General features: G+C 44.0%; 1 protein-coding gene across 1 annotated transcript in view; it reads right to left on the reverse strand.

Annotated features, from left to right (window-relative positions):
- Positions 1-17,800, reverse strand: part of LOC139024044 (dual specificity calcium/calmodulin-dependent 3',5'-cyclic nucleotide phosphodiesterase 1C-like) — a 69,817-nt gene extending 52,017 nt beyond the window's left edge. Inside the window, exon 1 of the mRNA XM_070438423.1 lies at positions 16,478-17,800. Within this exon, the coding sequence (XP_070294524.1) occupies positions 16,478-16,578 (101 nt within the window). The 5' untranslated portion in view covers positions 16,579-17,800. The remainder of the gene's footprint in view (positions 1-16,477) is intronic.
- Positions 17,801-19,318: the final 1,518 nt, after the last annotated feature.

The following is a 19,318-nucleotide window of genomic DNA, read 5'->3' on the forward strand; positions in this document are numbered from 1 at the left end:
TTGACTATCAACTACCTACCTTACATTACTATGCGCATATGCTAAGGTAGTACGTACCTGCCAGACCACGGAGGTTGGTGGCACCTTAATCGGGGGAGGACGGGCTCTTGGAAGACTGGAAGCGGATGGTTTTGATGCCATCCCATTTGCACCGTTTCAAAGCCATTTATTAATGAGCTGTCCTCCCTCAGCAGCCTCCACTGAATAGGTCAATTTGTCATACATACATTGAAATCATGAAAAATGTACAAACCTAAGTTATAGTGCTTTATACACAAACTAAAATGTATTGTTTACACAACAAAGATGTTGCACATAAGAATACTATTAAACGTGCTTCTAATATACAGTATAGGATGGAAAAACTACGAAATACTGGTAGAAACGCGACAGAACTGGCATAATCAAACACTGCCATCACTTCCTGATCAACAAATAAACGTTTTCACAAGAGCTTAAATCAACCTCACTCTTTCAACCACCCTACAGATCACATGCCTCTAAGTCAGGTCCCTCGCTGGGAAGTTAAAAACACGAGAGGAAGGGATGAAAGAAGATGAAAACTTACATTCCCTGAGTCGCATCACAATTTTCTCTGTCTGCTCAGTCTTTGGGTACTTTTAGGGAGTTCTTGTCCAAATGCTATCTGTGTATGTAACACAGTTCCATCATGCTGAATGTGTTATAAGGTGCAGCGGTTAACTACGGTATCTCAGGTACCGTACAGCAGCCCTCTCTCTGTCTGCACTCTGCTAGTGTGAATCCCTGAATCCTCAGAGCCCTCACTCAGTCTGGTCCTCAGAGCATCCCCCTGTGCTGTAGTCAACGGGAGTTCTTGTCCTCTTCTCCTCTCTTTACAAGCTCCCTTGCACTACTTGTTTCATCATTAAGCCTATTAGTGTATCAGAGCAGAGAGAGAAACAGCGGCTTCACACCACTGCAGCTCTGTCAGGCCAGGCAGGAAGGAACCGACTCTCCACTACACACTGGTCACTCACTGTCTGACCTGTCACATGGTTTAAATCTCTCTCTAGAGTACCTCTCTCTCTTGTTTCCTCTGTTTCTCTCTCTCTCTCAAATTTCTTCTCTCTCACTCCATCTCTCTCTAAAGTACTTTCTCTCTCTGTTTTCTCTCTGCTCTCTGGTTCCTTTCTCTCTCTCTTCGTCTCTGTCTGTCTCTCTCTTCTTGCACCTCTCTGATCAACCCTCTCTCACCATGCGTTTTACTGCTCTGTGTACACTGATGGTGCCGCTGCTTTATAAAACCCTTACTCCTGACGCAACGCTCCATCCACTCCACCGACAATCGGTGCAGGTAAGGTAGGTGGGTAGCGTTCCTTTGACAGACAGAGGAGGGTTGGTGCGGTACGGAAACGCAGAAAGTAGCAACGATGGTATCAGACACGAAGAGTCATGCACCCACCAAATCCTGCGATCACAGAGCGTTCAGAGCATTCAGACATGGTGAGCAGCCTCCACCACACAGAAGCAGAGGCGAGATTCCTCTCTCACCAAAGAAGAAATCAGTTGCATTTTCCTCACATCAAGATCCAATGTAATCGTGATGTTGGCCAGTAGACTGCGCATCACAAGCTGTAACAGCAGTATCCTACTACGCTCTCCATTACAAGGCGCTCCGTTTTGTCCAGGCAGTTCCATTGAGAGAATGCCCGAAGATGTTCCAATTAGCGTACTCTTAGGCAATAATTATCAATCCCAGCTAGAAATTTTCAGTGCGCTTGCTGAGAGAAACTACAAACCGCTGAAAGCAGCCAGGGAAGCCAAGAGCATCGGCAGCTGTATAATAGTTCCAGTCCTAGAAGCTTGGTTGGTTCCTTTATTATCATAAGGTGGCAATGTTAGCAATGAACTAAAGCAGATCGGTAGCAGCATCTTCCATTCTGACTCCTCTCAAGTGCCTCCTCCTTACAGTCATATTGGGTCCTGCTGCTGAGGCGTTAACATTCTCACCCCCCATTCCACTAACTGTCAACTCTGGCTTTCGCCGCCGCAGGAAGGAAGGAAGGAAGCTCTGATCTGATCAAAATGGTCCCGATTATTTGTGGAAGCACAACAAGCCACCAATGGCTGGCATTAGTGTCGACAGAGGGAAAAATAAAAATATAGAGACAAGAGGGAAGAAAAAAGCCAGAGAGGGGAATGATAAGAATGGAGGAGATACAGGTGCTAAAGGTCAGTACTCAAATACACTTTAATCTTAAAAATAATGGCAGAAGCTGGAAGATAAACACGTTCCAACAGAAGAAAAAGGCTAACTCTTGTGATTAACATATACGATTATACTGTAGCTATTACCCACTGAAAAATAGTCCTCACTCGGAACAGCAATACCACTGCAAATGAATTAACACATTTCTCTCCATTTCGAACCACGTCACTTCTCTACCTAGAATCATTTCAAGGGTGCACAACTGCACCGTGCAGGTCTCCCTCAGCACAGAATAGATCCCTAATCATATCATTGAGGTCTCATTGCTTTGTCTTCATATAAATTTTTTTTTTTTACGAACAGGAGATAGCAAACACGGCGGAACAACTCAATTGGTTTTCAGATTTAGCATGGCATGCCATAGCAGAAGCACATTTCCTCTATTAAATGATCGGAGTGGAAAAAGAGAGCTTCTTCATGATAGTCACACATGTCTTGCCCAAGAAATTAGCCCTATATCCATGTGCAAGATTACCAACAATCCCACAATATATAATAAGCGTAACACTTTACTTACAGGCTTGCAGGTATAGACCTAGTGTAACTATGCGTGTTATAATGGCAATGTTAAGCTGCAAAATTATTCCAGGGTATAGGCCTAAATCACTAGAGTACAGTGTAACGGGGTATTACTGTGAATTTGACAGTAGCTTACAAGACCGCTCGGTGCAAGTAATTTCTGTATTTCAATATTACAGTACACCTCCTGTAATATAAATACGGTATCATACAACCAGTACAATACTTTAAATTGACTCTATATACTTGTAACAAAAGTAAATGCACTGTAATAGGAATGAATCAATTATTAATGAAATTCATTGAGGGGAGGGGTTTGTTTTTGCCATAGTATTTAACTGTAGATTAACAAGGGAATTGTGCAAGCAGGTTGGCTGCTCGGTAAAGTGTTTACACTTGACAACTCCGTAACCGTGTAGCCATAGTTTTTCAAAACGAAGCGAAAGAGATCAGCAAAAGTTTCCAAGTTTTTTTAGTTGTAAAATTACGGGATAACGGGCATGGCAAACATCGTCCAACTAAATGATTACTTGCAGGTTTCCTTCTTTTTTCTTCTTTTTTTTTATAAAAAAATAAATAAATAAAAAATTTCCCCAATTTTTCATGGTACCAATCGCTAGTAATTACTATCTTTGGTCCTCATCGCTACAACTCCCGTACGGGCCGGGAGAGACGAAGGTGAAAAGCATGCGTCCCCGAAGCACAACCAGCCCCGAAGCCTCCAACCCGGAAGCCAGCTGCCACCGCAATGTGTCGGAGAAACACCGTGTACCTGCCCCCCTTGTTTACGCGCACTGGCGCCCGGCCACCGCACAGGAGTCGGCCTGGAGCGCGATGAGACAAGGATATCCCTAACCGGCCAAACCCTCCTAACCCGTACCGACGCCATGCCACTTGTGCGTCGCCCCCACGGACCTCACGGGTCGCGGCCGGCTGCGACAGAGCCTGGGCGCGAACCGCAGAGACTCTGGTGGCGCAGCTAGCATGCGATGCATGCCCCTAGACCACTGCGCCAACCCGGGAGGCCTCCAGGTTCCTTCTTGACAATGTAACAATAATCAAATAATAAAAGATAAGAAAACGCACATAAAGTAAACGGCAGTAGCCAATATACTGTACTATTTTTTGCATAAGTATACAGGAAGGCACAATTTATAATCGCAACATTACACGTGTATTGGGGAAGGGTGGGATGAGGGGCAAGTGGTATAGAGTGCCTTCCAGAAGGCAGTGCCTTTTCGCAGATGTTTTGTTGTAATCAGAAATTATGTTTGACTGTTTGAACTGATTTCATTCGAAGATATTTAAATAACTGGAAAACAACAACACTAACCGTCAATAACGGTAAACCTGAACATTCACCCTGAGCAAATCAATCAAAACATTATCTTTGTATTTGCTCCCTGCTTCGTATTGATAAGATGGGTTGCCGTGGTACACACATTTTCTTGTTTTACACCCACATGTGCTTCTTAGTACGAAGGGTGCATGACTTGACCTGTTGTAAAAAACAAGAACACACGAAACAGAGAAGAAGGACCTGCAATGCCGAGAGACAGGGAGAGCTTATATTTTTTTATTACTTTTTATGTATTGGTTTCAGGAGAGCTTATTCTAAAGCTTGAAGTGGTTTCTTTCTTTGAAACAAACTGTTTTTCTTCCCTGAAGCGCTGAAGGACAACTGTATACCAAAATACATAACATTACTCCATTGCAGCATCACAAAAGCATCCCACGTCTTTTCTGCCTTATTGTCCGGCTTTGGGAGAATTCTTACAGAAGAGAAACATACAGCTGCAGTAAGTTCTAGGGCTATGTAAGACTAATTTCTCCTCGCAATCAATATTATTATGCAGAAAGACCATTTCCATAATCCTAAAGAATGAATGTCCCTTATTTAATGAATAACAAATTAGCCGAAGGAAAGCTAAGCCTCCCTTCAACAGTGCACACTAATAAATGTGTGAATGTCAATCTCCCTCGGGAGAGGGCACGTGTCAAATAAACATAAGCAAGAAATGGGTATTCGGATGATAGAATCGTACGTACTGTACGTTAGCACTATATACTGTAGTTCTGTTACAGTGTGGCTGTCCAAGGCCAGCATCCACCATCCTTACCTTTCAACCCCCTGCATAAAGCCAAGAGCAATGTCATCAGTGTAACATCTGATACAGAGCACACACACACATCAACATTACACATCAAACACACACACACAGTTTCCATCCCACCAAGAGGCATTAAAGGGGCAAGCATTAAATCTGCTCTAATTAACTCTGCTTTCAAAATCCTCTTTGTGATATCAACGACAGATACCTCCAGACCAGTGAATGGCAATAAATGACCCACTGATTTTTGACTTCTATAAACATTTGTCGTCAAGCTTAAGTGACGCCAGTAATGCACTGACAGACACACAGCCTTGATTGTCAGAGCTCAGGGAAAACAATGCATCGTCAGGACAGGAAGTTGAATGGTTACAAGAAAGCACTGTGTGGGCGTACATGTTCTAACACAGTCTTTTAGTTAAATGGCTTCTAAGTACCTACAGACAGTAATGACAGTATAACTGTCTGCAATGTTTATCTCACCAACGGCAGTAAAAAATGATACCAGTGATTTACATTTTCCCTTCAGAACTGTGGATAATGCTCAGGAACTTGTAAAGAAACGTAAAAGTAAAAAGTATAACTGCAATTTAAAGTTGGTATCCTGCACAGTCAAGTCAACAACCCCTATCCCCAGCCGATGCACTTATGATGCACTTATTTGAATGAAAGCCAGGACGGATGTGGTTACTCCCCCTCAATGATTGGCAGAATCCCGTAATATATCTCCATTCTGTGATACAACGACAGATAACCTGCCAGACCAGTGAATGGCCGCAAATAAATGCACATGATTTGAACATTCTATAACACAATTTGTCTTCAAGCTTTAGTGACCCAGTAATGCACTGACAGACCCACACCGCCTTGCTGTCAGAGCCAGGGAAAACAATCATCGTCAGGCACAGGAAGTTGATGGTTAGCAGAGAAGCACTGTGTGGGCGTACATGGCTTAAGTATCTACGTCATCTGACCACTTCCATATTGAGCGAGGTCACTAGTACTTCCTGTCTTTAGTTTTTGCTTGTAAGCAGGAATCAGGAGGATTAGAGTTATGGTAGATATGCCAAATGGAGGACGAGGGAGAGCTTTGTACGCATCTCGTTTGTGGAGTAAACAATCTTGATAAATGTTTACCACAGTTAACATGTTGTTAATTCCTGTGGAATCGACATTGAATGTGACCACATTATCACTTATCAAGATATTACATTTTGGTTTACAGTTTGTGAAGCATAAAATGAAGACTTTTGTAAATGGATACAGAAGATTAAGGAAATGCAGACAGTTTCAATGAATCTACAGGGATTCAGTTGTATTATAATGTCCTCTCCAAGTTTTCCCTTAAAATAGCTGCAGTGATCAGTACCAATCAGCTTTAGCATTGGAGCCCACGAAAACATAATTCTGGAATATGTCCCTTGAAACTCATATAATTGCATCCGCAAAGGCACCCTGTTCCCTGCATGTGCATCTACTTTTTACCAAAACAACTTATGGGTCCCTTGTCAAAAATAGTGCGCTATCATTAGGATAGAATGCATTTGGGACGTACACAATCAAATAACTAACGAGCCAGGACATAAATATACTATATGTTAATGTAATGAACCAAGGAGAATGATCACCCTAACCCTACTACGCTTATATCCACCCTATATCTAAAATATCTTTTCTTTGGGGCAATTGGTCCTGTCCCTTGTGCTCATCCCAAAACGTAAAAAAAATTCCCCCCAAAACCAAATTAATCTAAATAAAGAGATTAATATTTTCACTTATTGGCCACTTATTCAGGATTGGGTCTCCATGGTGATAGCCAGCGTTTTCACAGCCTTATATTTTGGTTTACATGAGGTCAGTAAGAGACTTTTCAATGGGCCAAATAAACCTCTCCATCAACGTCAACAAAAACAAAGGAGAATGATCGTGGACTTCCAGGAAACAGCAGAAGGTGCAACGCCCCTAATCTACATCAACAGGACGCGCAGTGGAGAAGGGTGGAAAAAGCTTTGAGTTCCTTGGCGTACACATCACTGACAAAACTGAAATGGACCACCCTACACAGACAGTGTGGCTGAAGAAGGGCGCAACAGAGCCCTCTTCCACTCAAAGGCTAAAGAAATTTGGCTTGTTCACCTAAAACCCTCACACATTTTTACAGAAGCGCAATTGGAAAGCATCCTGTCGGGCTGTATCTCTGTCCTGGTACGGCAACTGCAGCCGCCCGCAACAGCAAAGCTCTCCGAGGGTGGTGCCCAGTCTGCCCAACGCATTACCTGGGTGGCAAAACTATCCGCCTTCCAGGACACCTACAGCAACCACTGCAGCAGGATGGGCCAAAAGATAATCAAGGACACTCACAACCCGAGCACTGCCTGTTCACTCCGCTATCAATAAGGCGCGAGGTCAGACGCGGCCGCATCAAAGCTTGGGACCAAGAGACTGAAAACAGCTTCTGACTCTCAGGCCATCCAGACTGTTACAACAGCCATCACTGAGCCCCATTAGAGGCTGCTTTGCCTATAGGCATAGACACAGGAACACTGCCATTTTAAGGAATGGAAACTAGTCCTTTAATAATGTTTACATATAATGGCATTAAATCATCTCATATGTACAGTTGAAGTACCAAGTTTACCATCACACCTTGCTCCAAATACCCTTTAACTCTCAGTTTTTTCACAATCCTGACATTATCAGAGTTAAAAAATCCCTGTCTTAGGTCAGTTAGGATCACCACTTTATTTAAGAATGTGACATGTCAGAATAATAGGAGAGAGAAATTATTTTATTTCAGGCTTTTATTTACTCTTTCATCACATTGCCAGTGGGTCGGAAGTTTAACAACACTCAATTAGTATTTGTAGCATTCCCCTTTTAACTTGTTTAAACTTGGGTCAAACGTTTTCGGTTAGCCTCCCACAACTCCCACAATAATTTGGTGAATTTTGGCCCGTTCCCTGACAGCAGCTGGTGTACACTGAGTCAGGTTGGTAGGCTCCTTACTCGCACACGCTTATTTTCAGTTCTGCCACAACATTTTCTATAGGACTCACGTCCGTGGCCATGAGGTGCTTGAACAGGTTGTAATCGGCTCACAATCAACAACCATTATCCCAGAAACCCTAGAACCACTCCAATTTGCATACCGCCCAAAACAGAATCACAGATGACTGCCTATCTCTATAGCAAATCCACACTGCCCTTTTCCTACCTGAACAAAAGGAACACCTACGTGCGATGCTATTCAATTGACTTACAGCTCAGCGTTCAAGCACCATAGTACCTCAAAGCTCAATCACTAAGCTAAGGAACCCTTAACTAAACACCTCCCTCTGCAACCTCATCCTGGACTTCCTGATAGCTGCCCCAGGGTGGGTAAGGGTAGGTAACAACACATCTGCCAACGCTGATCCTCACACGGGGCCCCTAGTGGTGTGTACTCAGTCCCTGTTCACCCATGACGCATGGCCAAGCACAACTCCGACATCATCAAATTAAGTTTTCTGACGACACAACAGTGATTCACGGAAAACGATGACACAGCTAAGGGAGGAGGTCAGAGACCTGGCAGGTGGTGCCAGGATAAGACACCCTCATCCCTGCAACGTGAATCAAGACAAGAGATGATAGTGACTACAGGTTGAGCAGCTTCAAGTTCCTTAGTATCCACATCCCAACGCTGTCCATGGTTCAAACACAACCAAAGCAGTCGTGAAGAGGGCACGACCCGCCTATTCCCCCTCAGGAGACTGAAAAATATTTGGCATGGGTCCCTCAGATCTGAAAGTTTCTACCGCTGCCACCAATCGAAAGGCATCCGACTGGTTTGTATCACACCGCCTGGTGTGCTCCAACCGCAAGGCACTACGCGAGGGTAATGCGTTTGCCAATTAACATCAATGGTCCAGCTTCCTGCCAAAACAGGAACCTCTATACAGGCGGTGTCAGAGGGAAGGCCCATACACAAATTGTCAAAGACTCCAGACACCCTAGTCATAGACTGTTTCTCATCAAGGGTACCGGAGCACCACCGTCTAAGTCCTAAAGGCTTCTTAAATGGCTTCTACCCACCAAGCCATAAGACTCCTGAACAGCTAACCAAATGGCTACCGGACTATTTGCATTGACTCCCCCGTTTTTTAAAAAACGCCTGCTTCTACTCTCTGTTTCTAATCTATGCATTGTCACTTTTTACCTCTACCTATTTACATATTACTCAATTCACCTCGTCTAACCTGTAATCTGCCACATTGACACCTGCAATGAAGAGGGAGCTACAGATGTGGGCTAGCCCTAGTGTTCACACATTCCATACATAAAGTCCTCCTAAGCTGGCCACACAGGCATCATTCGCTCCTAACAAAGAGAGGGATAGTGACATTAGCACGGTGCTGTTAACTGGAGAAAAGACAAAGACAGCCGTAACACTATGTTGTGTACCAAAAATGGCACCCTATTCCCTTTAAGTGCACTACTTTATCATCCATCAGGCTCTATGTCAAAAGTAGTGAACTATCAAATCAAAATAAACTTAATTGCACACGTGCGCCCGAATACAACAAGTATAGACTTTACCATGCAATGCTTACTTACAAGCCTTCACACAACAGTGCAGTTCAAGAAGAAAGAAAATGTTAACGCAAGTAGGCTAAAATAAAAGTACTAATAAAAAGAAACATAAGAATTACAATAACGAGGCTATATACAGGGGGGGCCAAACGCAACCGGTACCAAGTCAGTGTGGCCAGGGGTACAGGCTTGTGAAGGTAAATAGTATATGTAGGCTGGAGGCGAAGTGACTAATGCATAGGTAACAAACAAACAGCGAGTACGCAGTAGCAGTGTCAAAGAGGGGCCGTGGAGCGGGTCAATGTCACCATTGTTCCGGTAGCGTTTTTATGAATTGTTCCAGCAAGTCTAATGGCTTGGGGGTAGAAGCTGTAAGGCGTCCATTTGGGTCCTAGACTTGGCGCTTGCTGTGCGGTAGCCAGAGAAAACCGTCCTATTACTTGGTGACGTGAGGTACATGTTCCTGGAACCGTCTGGCCCAGTGGCTTTGTGAATGTGAACCCTGTTTAAAGTTTTGTTCACATCGGCTACCGAGAAGCAACCTTATCACACAGTCATCCAGAACAGCTTGGTGCTTTAATGCATGCTTCAGTGTTGCTTGCCTCGAAGTGAAGCATAAAAGGCATTTAGATTGTCTGGTAGGCTCGCATCACTGGGCAGCTCCGCCATCTGGTTTCCCTTTGTAGTCCGTACTGTTTTTCAAAAAGCCCTGACACATCCGACGAGCGTTTTGGAGCTTGGTGTAGTCGGATTCCACTCTTAATCCTGTACTGAAACGCTTTGTTGTTTGATGGTTCGTCTGAGGGCATAGCAGGATTTCCTTATACAGCGTCCGGATTAGCCTCCCACACTCCTTGGAACAGCGCCGCTCTAGCCTTATCTCGATGCATGATGTTGCCTGTAATCCATGGTTTCTGGTTGGGATATGTACGTACAGTCACTGTGGGGAGCGACGTCCTCGATGCACTTATTGATGAAGCCAATGACTGAGGTGGTGTACTTCCTCATGCCAATGAAATGAATGCGGAACATATTCCAGTCTGTGCTAGCAAAACAGTCCCTGTAGTGTTAGCATCTGACCATTTTCTATATTGAGCGAGTCACTGGTACATCCTGCTTTAGTTTTAGCTTGTAAACAGGAATTAGGTGAGATTTTTCCAAATGGATGGTGGGTGAGAGCTTTGTATGCATCTCTGTATGTGGAGTAAATGTAGTCTCAGATTTTCCGCCCCCTGGTTTGCAAATGTGACATGCTGGTAAAAAATTGGTAAATGATTTAAAGTTGCCTGCATTACAAGTCCCCGGCCACTAGGAGCGCCGCTTTCTGGGTGAAGCATTTTCTTCTTGCTTATGGCCCTTATAGAGTTGGTTGAGAGGCAGTCTCTAGTGCCAGCTTCGCTTGTGGTGCAAATAAGAAGGATACGACATAATACAGATGAGAACTCTCTTGGTAGATAGTGTGGTCGACAAGCTATCAATAAGGTACCTACCTCCAGGCGAGCATAGCTCGACAGACGTTCTTAATATTAGACATCGCGCACCAGCTGTTATTTGACAAAACAGATACACACCGCCCCACCAGATGTAGGGCTCTGTTCTGCAGTGTCATGGAAAATCCCCGCAGCTTTCTATATTGGTGCCCGTTCTTCGTTCAGGCCACATCTCGGTGAAACATAAGAGTTACATTTTTTTATGTCCCGTTGGTAGGATACTTAATAGTAGGTCATCAATTTTATTTTCCAACGGCATGTTAGCAAGGAGAAATGGAAGGCATTGGGATTTTGCTCTCTCGCTCGGATTCTCAGAACGATCCCCGATCTGCTCCCCTTTTTCGATGTCTTTTCTTCAGCAAAAGTCGTGGATCTGGGCCTGTTGTTCCAGTGAAAAGCAGGATAATCCTTCCCGTCAGACCATTAAAGGAACCAAGTCTTCCCAGTCCGCGGTGGAGTTTATCGCTTTTCTGATGTCCACGAAGTTATTTTCGGTCATAAGCAGATGGTAGCAGCAACATTCCGTACGCAATAAGTTCAAAATTAAGTTTTCACAAAACGCCATTTTTTAAACAAATTTCACAATTGGTTGGGAGAATGTAAAACGCAGCTATGTTCTTTCGGCGTCACCTCAGTAATATATAGGGAATATGGTGGTGAGGGTAGGTGGTGAGGGTAGGTAAACAACATCTCCACCCCGCTGATCCTCACACTGGGGGGCCCCACAAGGGTGCGTTCGAGGCCGCTCTCCTGTACTCCCCTGTTCACCCACGACTGCGTGGCCATTGCACGCCTCCAACTCAATCATGCAAGTTTGGCGGATGACACTACAGTGGTAGGCTTGATTACCAACACACGACGAGACGGCCACAGGGAGGAGGTGAGGGCCCTACGGAGTGTGGTGTCAGGAAAATAACCTCACACTCACGTCAACAAAACAAAGGAGATGATTGTGGACTTCAGGAACAGCAGAGGGAGCACCCCCTAATCCACATCGACGGGTCAGTAGTGGAGAAGTGGAAAGTTTTTAAAAGTTCCTCGGGTGTAACACATCACGGACAAACTGACATTGGTCCACCCACGACAGACAGCGTCGGGAAGAAGGCGCAGCAGCGCCTCTTCAACCTCAGGAAGGCTGAAAGAAATTCGGCTTGTCACCAGAAGCACTCAAACAAACTTCTAAACAGATGGCACACTCGAGAGCAAATCCTGTCGGGCTGTATCAACCGCCTGGTACGCACTGCTTCCGCCACAACCGTAAGGCTCCCAGAGGGTAGTGAGGGTCCGCAAGAACGCATCAACGGGGGCAACTACCTGCCCTCCAGGACACCTACACCACCCGATGTCACAGAAAGGCCATAAAGCACATCAAGAAGGACAACAAACCACCAAGCCACTGCCTGTTCACCCCGCTAATCAATCCAGACGGCGAGGTCAAGTCAACAGGTGCATCAAAGCAGGGACCGAGAGAACTGAAAAAAACAGCTTCTAATCTCAAGGCATCAGACTGTTAAACAGCCACCACTAACATTTAGCGGCCGCTCAACATACTGACTCAACTCCAGCCACTTTAAAAATGGGAATTTGATGGAAATAATGTAAAAATGTACCACTAGCCACTGTAAACAATGCCACTAATATAATGTTTACATACCCTACATTACCCATCTCATAGTATATACGTACTCTATATCATCTACTGCATCTTGCTATGGCCGTTCTGTACACCACTCATTCATATATCTTGTATGTACATATTCTTTATCCTTTTACACTTGTGTGTGTATAAGGTAGTAGTTGCGAAATTTGTTTAGGTTACGATTACTTTGTTGGTTATTACTGCAGTTGTCGGAACGAGAAGCACAAGCATTTTCGTACCACTTCGCCATTAACATCTGCTAACGCCATGTGTATGTGGACTAATAAATTTGATTTCTTTGATTTTGCATTTTGAATAGGGTGCCATTTAAGACACAGTCACCGTGTCACTGTGACAAATGGCTCTGTTACCTCAGTCTTAATGTGGTGTTTACTCTCAGAACTCACAATCCTCTAATTGGGTCAGAGCTGACTGGTCCTGGCAGCTAGCTATCATGTGTGGATAAGTAGAGTGCAGCAAGGTCCAAGGTTCAACTCCCACAGGGATCACACATACACATTCAAAACCAATGTATGCACTTACTGTAATGTAGTTGCTTCCAATAAAAGTGTCTGCTAAGAGACATACAGTAATTATTTACATATATTTTTTAAGTATGTGGCTTGCTCTACATTCTAGTTTCACTGCGTTTGTAAACCTTGGCTCTTTGCAGGCTGAAACATTGAGGTAGACCTGTTGCTCCTTCGATGTGCAAAGGACTGTTAATATTGCAAAGAAAAAGTGTTCGTGATTTCAATACCAGGACTTTGACTGAAAATAACAATGGTTTATGAGAGCACAGAGGAGCAGAGTGGACTTGTGCTATGCTACCTGAGCCTGAGCATGTGTGTCTGTGTGTTTCTGCATTAGAAAAGATTCAAAGCATTACATTTCATTACTTCCACCATTTATATCCCCACGCCAAACATAGCATTTTGGTCATGAATCAAACCTGTATGTCTGCCTGTATGTCCCCCTGTATGTCTGCCTCTATGTCCCCCTGCGCTCTGGAGCACGTTATCATCAAGGATTTCTCTGTATTTTGCTCTGTTCATCTTTCCCTCGATCCTGACTAGTCTCCCAGTCCCTACCACTGAAAACCATCCACACAACATGATGCTGCCACCACCATGCTTCACTGTAGGGATGGTGAAAGGTTTCTTCCAGACGTGAATACTTGGCATTCAGGCCCAAAGAGTTCAATATTGGTTTCTTCAGACCAGAGAATCTTGTTTCTCATGATCTGAGAGTATTTTAGGTGCCTTTTGGCAAACTSCAGGCGGACTGTCTTGTGCCTTTTACTGAGGAGTGGCTTCCGTCTGACAACTCTACCATGAAGGCCATTGTCCTTCTGGAAGGTTCTCCCATCACCACAGAGGAACTCTGGAGCTCTGTCAGAGTGACCATCGGGTTCTTGGTCACCTCGCTGACCAAGGCCCTTCTCCCCCGATTGCTCAGTTTGACCTGGCGGCCAGCACTAGGAAGAGTCTTGGTGGTTCAAAACTTCTTCCATTTAAGAATGATGGAGGCCACTGACATGTTTTGGTACCCTTCCCCAGATCTGTGCCTCGACACAATCCTGTCTCGGAGCTCTACGGACAATTCCTTCTACCTCATGGCTTGGTTTTTGCTCTGACATGCACTGTCAACTGTGGGACCTTGTATAGACAGGTGTGTYCCTTTCCAAATCATGTCCAATCAATTGAATTTGGACTCCAGTCAAGTTGTAGAAACATCTCAAGAATGATCAATGGAAACAGAATGCACCTGAGCTCAATTTCAAGTCTCATAGGAACGGGTCTGAATACTTATGTAAATAAGGTACGGTATTTCTGTTTCGCTTTGTCATTATGGGGTATTGTGTGTAGATTGATGAAGACATTTTTTTTATTTAATACATTTTAGAATAAGGCTGTAACGTAACAAAATGTGGAAAAATGGAAGGGGCCTGASTACTTTCCGAATGCACTGTAAACAGAGGCTCAGTGTGACACCATATTATTGCAGTGCTCAGTGGAGAAGCCTGACTAAATGTAAAAAGGGCTTTATAAATACATTTGATTTGATTTGATAAATACTGTGGTTTGTGTGTGTGGTGTGTGTGTGTGTGTGTGTGTGTGTGTGTGTGTGTGTGTGTGTGTGGTGTGTGTGTGTGTGTGTGTGTGTGTGTGTGGTGTGTTACGTGCGGGTGTTACGTGCGTGTGTGCTGCTCTTTGTGAGCTGAGGTGATTACAATGTTTTTAATCTCTGAGATCAGCCAGCTAACCATCCAGAAACAGCCAGTGTGCTGACCAGATCAGCCACGACCTAAAAAATAGATATAACAGATATCGCTCTGCTCTACTCTAACCTCTGTTCTCCTCTACTCTACTCTCCTTCTCCCTCTCCTCCCTTCCTCTCCTCTTCCATCTCTTGCTCTTCTCTTTTCTTCCTTTGCGCCCTTCTGTCCTCTCTTCTACTCCCTCTTCTCCTCCTCTCCTCTCCTCTCCCTCATTTCCTTTCCTTTCATCTCCTCTCCTCTCTTCTCATCTCCTCTCCTCCTGCTATCCTATCTCTCTTCTTCTCTTTCCCTTCCTCTCTCTTCTCTCACCTCCTCCCCTCTCTCCTCCGTTTCTCTCTCTCAGACACGACAGAGTCAGCACTACTCCTCTGCTCTCCTCTGCTCCATAGCAACACACCTGTCTGTCTCTGCACCAGCGAGCCACAGGTATTCAGGGCATTACATTGCGAGAACTTGTCCCACACTTCAGATTGGTAGAGGAACTGTGGTGTGTGTGTGTGTGTGTGTGTGTGTGTGTGTGTGTTGTGTGTGTGTGTGTGGTGGTTGTGTGTGTGTGTGTGTGTGTGTGTGTGTGGTGTTGTTGGTGTGTGTGTGTGTGTGTGTGGTGTGTGTGGAGATGCTCAGGGGACAGGTTGTGACTGAGGACTATGTGATCAGGGATTTCAGCAGTAGAGTGTTGTGTAGGCGCAAACATGTATATAGAGCGTGACTGCACGTTATAAATGAACTATTGAATACATAATGGGTTTAGACAAGCTTCAGAGATAAACAGTTTGCTTCTACTGAGATACATGTTTGTCAGATACAAGTTTAACAGTTACATAATTGATCCATTCATTTGTTGCAAGCTGTGAAATTATATATTATGTAATAGCATAGTAGTCTAATCATGCTGCCAGCTGTATTTAGCTTGATCAATTTGTTGTGGTAACATATTGATTAGACGGTAAAAACAGAACTGCAAAAGAACACATATTATACCATTATAACTTCCATTCATTCAATCATTAATTCATTGATGAATTGATGAATTAATTCATTAATTTACTGTAAAAACAGTAGGTAAATACAAGTGCATGTGCCTACCTGACTATCAACTTACCTACCTTACATTATATGCGCATATGCTAAGGTATGTACGTACCTGCATACCACAGGAGGTTGGTGGCACCTTAATCGGGGAGGACGGGCTCTTGGTAATGACTGGAGCYGATGGTTTGATGCCATTCCATTTGCACCGTTTCAGCCATTATTATGAGCTGTCCTCCCCTCAGCAGCCTCCACTGATAGGTACATTTGTTCATACATACATTGAAATCATGAAATGTACAAACCTACAGTTATAGTGCTTTATACACACTAATGTATTGTTTACAAAACAAAGATGTGCACATAAGAATACTATTAAACGTGCTTCAATATACAGTATAGTGATGGAAAACTAAGATACTGTAGAAACGCGACAGAACTGGCATAATTCAACACTGCATCACTTCTGATAACAAATAAACGTTTCACAAGAGCTTTAAATCACCTCACTCTTTCAACCACCCTTACAGATCACATGCCTCTAAGTCAGTCCCTCGRTGGGGAAGTTAAACACGAGAGGAGGGATGAAAGAAAGAGAAAACTTACATTCCCTTGAGTCGCATCCACATTTTCTCTGTCTGCTCAGTCTTTGGGTACTTTAGGGAGTTTTTGTCCATGCTATCTGTGTATGTACACAGTTCATCCATGCTGAATGTGTTATAAGGTGCAGCGGTTAACTACGGTATCTCAGGTACGTACAGCAGCCCTCTCTCTGTCTGCACTCTGCAGTGTGAATCCCTGAATCCTCAGAGCACTCCTCAGTCTGGTCCTCAGAGCATCCTCCCTGTGCTGTAGTCAACGGGAGTCTTGTCTCTTCTCTCCTCTTTACAGCTCCTGCACTACTTGTCTCATTAACCTATTAGTGTATCAGAGCAGAGAGAGAGACAGCGGCTTCACACACTGCAGCTCTGTCAGGCAGGCAGGAAGGAACCACTCTCCACTACACACTGTCACTCACTGTCTGACTGTCAAATGGTTTAATCTCTCTCTAGAGTACCTCTCTCTCTTTGTTTCTCTCTGTTTCTCTCTCTCTCTCAATTTCTCTCTCTCTCACTCCATCTCTCTCTAGTACTTCTCTCTCTGTTTCTCTCTCTCTCTGGTTCTTTCTCTCTCTCTCTCTCTCTGTCTGTCTCTCTCTCTTGCACCTCTCTGATCACTCTCTCACCATGCGGTTTTACTGCTCTGTGTACACTGATGGTGCCGCTGCTTTATAAAACCCTTACTCCTGCGCAACGCTCCATCCATCCACGACATCGGTGCAGGTAGGTAGGTGGGTAGCGTTCCTTTGACAGACAGAGAGGGTTGGTGCGGTACGGAAACGCAGAAGTAGCAGATGGTATCAGACACGACAGAGTCAGCACCACCAAATCCTGCGATCACAGAGCGTTCAGAGCATTCAGACTATGGTGAGCAGCTCCACCACACAGAAGCAGAGGCAGAGATTCCTCTCTCACCAAGAGGAAATCAGTTGCATTTCCTCACATCAAGATCCAATGTAACGTGATGTGGCCAGTAGATGCGCATCACAAGCTGTAACAGCAGTATCCTCTACGCTCTCACATTACAGGCGCTCCGTTTGTCCAGGCAGTTCCATTGAGAGATGCCAGAGATGTTCAATTAGCGTCAGCTGCTTATGGCATAATTATCAAGCCCAGCTAGAAATCTTTCAGTGCGCCTTGCTGAGAGAACTACAAACAGCTGAAGCAGCCAGGGAAGCAGAGCATCGGCAGCTGTATAATAGTTCCAAGTCCTAGAGCTTGGTTGGTTCCTTTATTATCACTAAGGTGCAGTAGCAATGAACTAAAGCAGATCGGTAGCAGCATCTTCCATTCTGACTCCTCTCAGTGCCTCCTCTTACAGTATATTGTCCTGCTGCTGAGGCTGTTACATCTCACCCCCCCATTCCACTACTGTCACTCTGGCTTTCGCTGCAGGAAGGAAGGAATGGAGAGCTCTGATCTGATCAAAATGTCCCGATTYTTTGTGAAGCAAAACAAGCACCATGGCTGATTAGTGCGACAGAGGGAAGAATAAAATATAGAGAAAGAGGGAAGAAAAGAAAGAGAGGGAAGATAAGAATGGAGAGATACAGGTGCTAAAGGTCAGTACTCTACACTTTAATCATTAAAAATAATGGCAGAAGCTGGAGATAAACAAGTTCCAACAGAGAAAAGGGCTAKCTCTTTGTGATTAACATATACGATTATACTGTAGCTATTATCCCACTGAGAAATAGTCTCACTGGGACAGCAATACCACTGCAATGAATTAACACATTTCTCCATTTCACCACGTCACTTCTCTACCTAGAATTCATTTCAAGGGTGCACACTGCACCGTGCAGGTCTCTCAGAACAGAATAATCCTAATCATATCATTGAGGTCTGCTTGCTTTGTCTTCATATAATTACAGAACAGGAGATAGCAACACGAGGAACAACTCAATTGTTTTCAGATTAGCATGGCATGCCAAGCAGAAGCACATTTCCTCTATTAAATGAATCTGGAGTGGAAAAAGAGAGCTTCTCATGATAGTCACACATGTCTTGCCCAAGAATTAGCCTATATCATGTGCAAGATTACACAATCCACAATATATAATAAGGTAACACTTTACTTACAGCTTGCAGGTATAGACCTAGTGTACTATGACAGTGTTATAATGCAATGTAAGCATGCAAAATTATTCACAGGGTATAGGCCTAAATCACAGAGTACAGTGTAACGGGGTTACTGTGAATTTGACAGTAGCTTACAGACAGCTCGGTGGCAAGTAAAATTCTGTATTTCATATTACAGTACACCTACTGTAATATAAATACGGTATCATGACACACAGTACAATACTTTAAATTGACTCTATTATACTGTAAAAAAGTAAATGCTACTGTAATAGGAATGAATTCAATTAATTAATGAAATTCATTGAGGGGAGGGGTTTGTTTTTCCATAGTATTTAACTGTAATTACAAGGGATTGGTGCAAGCAGGTTGGCTGCTAGGTAAAGTGTTTACACTTGACACTCCGTAACAGTGTAGCCTATAGTTTTCAATAACGAAGAGAAGAGATCAGCAAAAGTTTCAAGTTTTTTTAGTTGTATGTACGGGATACGCATGGCAAACATCGTCCAACTAAATGATTACTTGCAGGTTCCTTCTTTTTTCTTCTTTTTTTTATAAAAAAWWAAATAAAATAAAAAATTCTCCCCAATTTTCATGGTATCCAATCGCTAGTAATTACTATCTTGTCTCATCGCTACAACTCCCGTACGGGCTCGGGAGAGACGAAGGTCGAAAGCCATGCGTCCCCCGAAGCACAACCCAACCCCGAAGCCTCCAACCCGGAAGCCAGCTGCACCAATGTGTCGGAGGAAACACCGTGTACCTG

Source organism: Salvelinus sp. IW2-2015, unplaced genomic scaffold (genome assembly GCF_002910315.2).
Source record: "Salvelinus sp. IW2-2015 unplaced genomic scaffold, ASM291031v2 Un_scaffold912, whole genome shotgun sequence".
NCBI lineage: Eukaryota > Metazoa > Chordata > Actinopteri > Salmoniformes > Salmonidae > Salvelinus > Salvelinus sp. IW2-2015.